Source organism: Mchenga conophoros, linkage group LG20 (assembly GCF_057382185.1).
Source record: "Mchenga conophoros isolate Kocher_MC1m ecotype Shallow Benthic linkage group LG20, M_conophoros_male_GT1.1, whole genome shotgun sequence".
Taxonomy (NCBI): domain Eukaryota; kingdom Metazoa; phylum Chordata; class Actinopteri; order Cichliformes; family Cichlidae; genus Mchenga; species Mchenga conophoros.
Window position 1 is genome coordinate 30,129,160 of NC_140545.1, and position 7,090 is coordinate 30,136,249.

At 37.3% G+C, this 7,090-nt stretch overlaps 1 protein-coding gene across 1 annotated transcript; it reads left to right on the forward strand.

Annotated features, from left to right (window-relative positions):
* Positions 1 to 2,583: 2,583 nt before the first annotated feature.
* On the forward strand, positions 2,584 to 5,735 carry r3hdml (R3H domain containing-like). The gene is made up of 5 exons (XM_085260435.1): positions 2,584 to 2,767; positions 3,561 to 3,679; positions 3,800 to 3,902; positions 4,698 to 4,813; positions 5,355 to 5,735. Exons 1-5 carry the CDS (start codon positions 2,588 to 2,590, stop codon positions 5,476 to 5,478), a joined length of 642 nt encoding a protein of 213 aa, XP_085116561.1. The 5' UTR covers positions 2,584 to 2,587; the 3' UTR covers positions 5,479 to 5,735.
* Positions 5,736 to 7,090: the final 1,355 nt, after the last annotated feature.

A 7,090-nucleotide genomic window follows, 5' to 3' on the forward strand; every position in this document is an offset into this window, starting at 1 on the left:
AGTTCCAGTAGTGAAGCTGAGGTGTCTATGACGTGTTCAGCAGTCTGATGGCCTGATGGAAAAAGCTGTCTCTCAGTCTGCTGGTACGGGACCGGATGCTGCAGAACCTCCTTCCTGATGGAAGTAGTCTGAACAGTTTATGGCTGGGGTGACTGGAGTCCTTGATGAAGGACAGATGAAGCAAAATACTGGCACAGAAAAAGGGAGAAACAAAGAGTGGGCAGGACATTAGGACATGGGTGACCCAAACAGGGCAGGTAATCACACTGGAGGAAAAACCTAAAATGAAAAATTCTAACAAAGATAAATTATGACCTTGAAGACCAGATGAAACTTCAAGATGAAATAAAGTATTTTATTATGTTAGCTGCTATAATAATCACTTGATCTCCATAGAAAAATATAATTTGGAACATGAATTGCTTTCTCAGGGTAAGACTGTCACCACTGCAGAGAACATCCTATTCATGCCTAAGTGGTCGAGAGTTGAACATTCAGCAGAAATGATATAAAGTATGGAATGTGCTGGAAAAATATTGTAGTGCATGCATTTAAAACCAGCAGATTCCGCTGCCCTACTTGCTAGACGTGCATCCTTGCAGCTTCATCCCTAAACTAGTAGGATCTCTGTTTTTTGACACAATGGAGAAGATCCAGCATGCAGAGCAGAAGCATAAATACAAGGGGACATTCACTGAGAGCTCTAAAAAATATCAGCTGCACTGCATGCAGTCTGGACATGATCAATGATATGGTCATGACTTCACTGGCAAAATTGATATCTAGTAAAGATTTCATAATTTTGTAGTCCAGTTTTGTGCTTTCCCCTGTGTCATCTCTCTGACACCATTACCTGTAGATCCAGGTGATGCAGTGCATCTTCAAAATCTCTTGAACCAACAACAGCTGCAGATAAACCCTGAGTCTGCAGCCACTTTCTCCCTCCTTTTTCTTAAATGCACATTCTTTGCCCATCTCCTACAAGCTTCCTATTATCCTGCTTATTCAGCTTTTTATTGTATTTTTTATTGAAGAAATCCAGCGAGGTAAGGAAACTAAAACATCTCTCGTAAACCAGCCTCAAGCTCTGAAATTCTGAATTCCTTTTTTATTTAATATAAAGATGTCTGTTATTGATTCCAGTAATAATTATTTCGGAACAGTATTTATCATTAGGTGTTAAAACCACAACTCTAACTCCTCTTGTCCACACTTAGAAATTACTGAAAAGTCAGATGTGCAACAACATAATATAACCAAGCTTGCATTATTAATTAAGAATAATGTACAATAATATACAGTAAAAACATATAAAATGCATGATTCATTGTGAAAATGTTTACTTGCTGCTGCTGATAAAGTAAAGTCCACCAAAGTCCTTTCATAAATTAAATCAGATGTGGTTCTGACCCTGTCAAAAAGGATGGCGGTCGGTAAAATATTTTATGATTGAGATTCATGTTCTCAGACGCAATTTCCTGTGTTTGTGAAGTAAGGAGAACGAAAGAGACAGACAATAAATTTTCAGGAAAGAAGAAGAAGAAGTCAGCATACAGGAGGGTTTGTGCTTCAGTTAAAACTGCCTGCCACACATGACAAACGGGCTTGTTTGCAAACGCGCACTCTGAAGTGAGGAGCTCCTCTGCAGCTTGTCTGACTGTGAAAGGATCCACTGATGCAGGTACGAGGCTCAGCTTATTCCACGCACTGTGTACAAGGCATGATTGAAGACTGCAAAGAAAATGAACATGTGATAATGAAGTGTTTAAATTAATTGAACGTTTAATCTTTCAGCAATCATGGTTTCTGACCTGTTCTAATAGTTTTTATCAATACCTTGCTGTGTGTTTTTTTGAAGACCACCAAAACTAAGAACAAAACAAAAACAAGTAGTGGATGGGTAAAATGATATTTTCTGACTGGGAAAATGCATTAAATTGAGGTATACTGAAATGTATTGACATTCTTGTTATTTAACAAATTTTTCTTCTTACACCAACTTTATACTTCGTTTGTCCTTCAAGTAGTTGTTAAGGTTAATTGTGTGATTGCTAACCTGATATGGACTTGTTATAAAATCCATATGATTTATGATATTTCTCAAATTTTGTTATTAAATAATAATAATAATAAGTATAATAATAATAGGTAATAGAAATAAAACACATTACAAAGTGACCTCAAAACCTTTTGGGGCTTTTTTCACTTTTGTCAGAGAGCACACAGTGAAACATGAGACAGTAAAGTGTGGAGAAAGTGGGGGAAGACACACAGCAAAGGCCCTGAGGTCAGACTCAAACCCAGGCTGATGTATTTATCTCTGCAGCAGAAGGTCACGTGCTCAACCCAGAGAGTTAAACTGGCTCCTTTTCCTTTTATGAATAGTTGCAAAAAAAGGGTCACCTTTACAAATATGTTGATGAGACACTCTTTTGCCTCTTATCTGGTTTAATTAACCAAATTCAGCACACAACTTATTAAATTACCATATGCCTGGGATTTGACTGTGTTTTTTACTTGTAAATTTGACTATCATGTAATCTGCTCTGCTCCTCAGAGCTGCTGCCTCCTCCTCCACAGGCCTCAGATGACTGCTTGTGTTCAGCTTATGCTGGCTGCCACCCTGTGGATGATGCCTGGAGGCGTCAATACTTATCGCAGCAGACGTAAACCAGCAATTTCACCCAGAGAGATGAATGCCCTGCTGGATTACCATAACCGAGTCCGCTCTCAGGTCTTTCCTCCTGCTGCTAATATGGAGTACATGGTGAGGCACTTGTATATATATGGACACACATAGACAGTTTGTTTGTATGAAATGCACTAAAAAGGTTAAATAGTGAGGTGTTACCTCCAGCAGTTCATTATACAAACTAGCAGGCAGCTTATAGTGAAGACCCCAGCTCTGCTACATGTGCTGCAGACAGTGCTGAACGAATTGAAAATGGGGAGTCAGAGACCTCTGCTGGACAAACTATGAAATTACAGAATTCCCAAATCCATCCATGTAAGCTGAATCCAATAAACTGGTGATAAGCCAATATCGGCTATAATATCAACCAACTGATTAATCAGTCAGAGTCTAGAATACATAAAATATGACAAGAAAACAAATAACTTAAAAAAAATACTCTACAGTGCTCAAGACAAAACAATATCTTCTTGATAACTTTGCATTAAATACAATTCTGTGGTATTTTTGTAGTTTTGTTTATGTTCTTTTGAAGTTCTTCATTGTATTTCAGAGGGCTATGCTACTTTTTACTTCATGTGCTACCTAACAATATAAAATAGCAGAATTAGTCATTACAGGCACTAGTCACTGCAATCAGTTACAGTGATAAATTACTGTTTTATTGTTGGCCCTTCAATAAAAGTAACCATGGAGAAAAACAATAATAATGTGATCATGACTTGGGAGCATTGCCTGCATAGTTTGGGTGTTTGACTTTGTGTGGCTTTGGTGTTTTATACAGAATAGGAAAAAATGTCATGTCATGTTAGGGATTGGTTGTTAGTGACAGCTCCTCTGTTGTTCTCCTTTTCTGCTATTTATGCAGCTGTGGGATGAGGGACTTGCTAAGTCAGCTGATTCATGGGCTTCACGATGTGTTTGGGATCACGGTCCGACACAGGCCATGAAATACGTGGGTCAAAACCTGTCAGTCACTTCAGGAAGGTAGTACATAGCTAACAAACTGCGGAAACACTGAATGCTCATTATAATCATAAATTGTTTTTTTATTAATAAAATAAAACAAACACTATATGTATGATATGTTGATTCATAATTTAAAAGGTACCAGTCCATCACAGATCTGGTCAGGTCCTGGAACGATGAGAGGCATCACTTCTCCTACCCGAACAGATGCAGTGGGTCAGTGTGCTCTCACTACACTCAGGTATGATATACTCAGTGATTCCATTTTAGTACATTTGAGTGAGATAAAATTAAACATGTGTTTTTCTTCCCTATGCTGTATAATAACCATTAGATATTTATATGTTTGTACATACTGTGAAACTAAGTGTTAAGATATTAAAAAATACATTTATCATCAATTTCATTAATTTCAAAATGCAGAAAACAGTGAAAACCTGAATTAAATAAATATTTTTTCAGCTCACCTATAGAAACAATAGCACACAGCTTTTCTAAGCACTTATCTGGTGGGTTTTTCTCGGCACTTTGAAGAGCTTTTCACAGTTTTTCTGTGTTTTCTGTCTCTTCATCTATTCTCAGTCTGACTCTATGATGGTGATGCTCAGGACTCTTTGTTTAGGGTTGTTGATTTTACACAGAATCAATGCACGTCCATCAGATGTCTTGTGTTCTGTTGTATATCATAATAATGTAATAATGTAAAGTGTGTGCAGCTCTTTAGGCACATTTGAAACAGTAAATATAGCACCATCAGTGTATGTGTTCCATAAAAAATGTGGCTTCAGTTATTGAAAAACTCATCATTTAGATTATAATCAAGTATTTATAATCTATTCTTTCTGGAAAAGGTCGGATCCTTTTCTCTTTTATTTTATTAAACACTACTTTCTTGCTTTGGAGGGTTAAAATGCATATTTCTGGGTTTAAAGCAGCCTAACAGTTGTGTTTTCAAATTAGCGCTAACCTCTGTAAATGTGTGTGCTTTGACTTGTGTGCATATGAAGAGAAAACATGTGTCTATGGTTTGTGTCAGATGGTGTGGGCGAGCACCAACAGAGTGGGATGTGCTGTCAGGAAGTGCTCCAACATGGACGTGTTCGGCAGCACCTGGAGGGAAGCAACGCTGCTGGTCTGCAACTACTTGATAAAGTAAAGTTTGGGAAATATGCTCATTCACTTTTTCACCAAAAGTTTGAAGATGCAGCTCAAAACTGTGGCTTCCTCCGAGACACATAGGATGCCTATTTTTTAAAGTAGAAAATAAGTATCCTCTATGCAAATGCTAATAAGCTAATCATTGTTGGTTGTAGTTTCAGTTTTAGTCTACTATTAGATCTTGAAAATGCTTTAAATCCAAATGATCTGTTTTATTTCACACATATGGGATCAGTTTAATGTTTTTAGTTCAAACCAGGTTCAAATAGGACACAAGAGGCAGATTTCAAGAACAAAAAGTGAGCTTTACTTGTATATACAAATGTCTTAATGAAGTTGGCAAAAAAAAAGAACAAACAAACAAACAAAAACAAAAACTGAAAATAGACTGTTGCTGTTTTCGTCCATGTTCTAAGTAAAAAAGAAAGAACCAATACAGACCCAAACCCTGCTCTCACAGGTGCAAATACTCATTTAACTATTACACTCAGAATCTCACCTTTTAATTAGCTAAATATATTTCTTTGTATTTCAGAGGAAACTGGGTAGGAGAAGCTCCGTATAAGACTGGAAAGCCATGTTCTCTCTGTCCATCCAGCTACAGAGGCTCCTGCTGGAGAAACCAGTGCACACTGAACAAAAAACCCAGGAGACTTTAACACAAGAAAGAAGCTATTAACACAACACAGTGTTTTAATTTGTAAACTGAAAAAAAGAATCCGCAACAGTTCCAAATGTGACTCACAAAAGCTGTACAACAAGACAATCTGGATAAATGACGCATGTGTCCAGTTACCACTGTTACCATTTGTACTGTAAATACTTTATTTACTGCAACACTTGAATTTCTATTCCAGTTACAAAATAATGTTAAAACTGTTATTTCCTTTGACTTTCAGGAGCTTTGCACTGTTAGAACCTGTTTAATAATAATAAAAAAAGCAGTTTTATGCTACAAGTTGCTCATTTTAGCCCTGATATACATCTTTGATTGTCTTTCTAGACTGTGAACCTGTTCCCACAGTAAATGACAATGCATTTATGGTTGCCTGTTTGCCTGACCGAACATTAATTAAGTTATAAATAACTGATGAGGCTGTATATTCAGCACAAGTAATTCGCTGTTCACCACTTGTGTTTATTCACTGCAGCTGCAGGAAATTTTCTGTCCTGCATTTCACCTCATTACAGCTCAGCATTTACCCATCAGAGACTTTTTCTGTCATAAACCCGAGCCTAATGCAGCTTTTATGGCCTAAAATACGAGGGAATCAGCTGTGCCTCCCAGCTCAACTGATTTGTGGACACACACACACACACACACACACACACACACACACACACACACACACACACACACACACACACACCCAAACGTAAAACATTTGATACAGAAACCAGTCTCTCCCAAGCAAACAAAGTCCCTCACAAACAAGTATAAAGAGCAGCTGAGATCAGCACTTTGTTGACTGTAATGATTGTTTATTTAGCAGCTCTATTCAGAAATGGAGAGTGGGTGTAATTTTCTTTCTTTGTGCAAGGTGTTTCTCCTTACTCTACATTTTTGTGCAGGTGTGGTTTTACAGGTAATTGCATACACTGTTTTCAGAATTTCAATCAATCTGTTTCCACTGATACAAACAGTTAGATGTTTGGAAAACACCGTTATCCTCGCTGGATGAAATTTTCATGAGAATATCCACACCGCCTCATCCCTGCAGACGATTAGCAAGAGAAACTGAACTCGGAAGAAACCAACATCAAAATCCTTTTCCTTGTAAAGCTAATCCTATTAAATTAACACATTATATTTAATCTGGTTTTTCTTTAGATGCTGTTACACTTACTGTTTTTTACATTTTAGGCGATTTTAACTTAACAAGCAGTATCAGTGTGTTAGTTAATGAGCTTTAGAGGTGCCAGAGAGTGGATTTTGCAATCTTCAGCCAGTCTTAAACTAAGCAACTAGAAAGAATTAATACATATTTTTGAAGGTGCCCAAAGAAAATATGACAAATTTCCCTATGGAAGCAAAAATGTCTGTTTGCATGCAGCTGAAATGTGCCAGCACGATATAGAATTATCGTAAAGGACGGCTTGTTTCCAAATCAAATGTACAGATTTTGTCTCTTTTTATCCATTTAGATTGTTTGGTGTGTGTCCCAGTTAGCTCAAGGATGAAAACATAACATTTTGTGAGCAATTTCATTTGGGAATTAATCTCTGTCTACCAAGCCGTACCTGCCAACCAACTGAAGCGTGAAGCTTGCA

Excerpts from the sequence above, each read along its gene's own strand:
- r3hdml (XM_085260435.1), top strand. The coding sequence starts at position 2,588 with ATGACTGCTTGTGTTCAGCTTATGCTGGCTGCCACCCTGTGGATGATG. Across the intron at positions 3,680-3,799 it reads CTGTCAGTCACTTCAGGAAG|GTACCAGTCCATCACAGATC; the intron begins GTAGTACATAGC and ends ATAATTTAAAAG. Across the intron at positions 4,814-5,354 it reads GTCTGCAACTACTTGATAAA|AGGAAACTGGGTAGGAGAAG; the intron begins GTAAAGTTTGGG and ends TTTGTATTTCAG.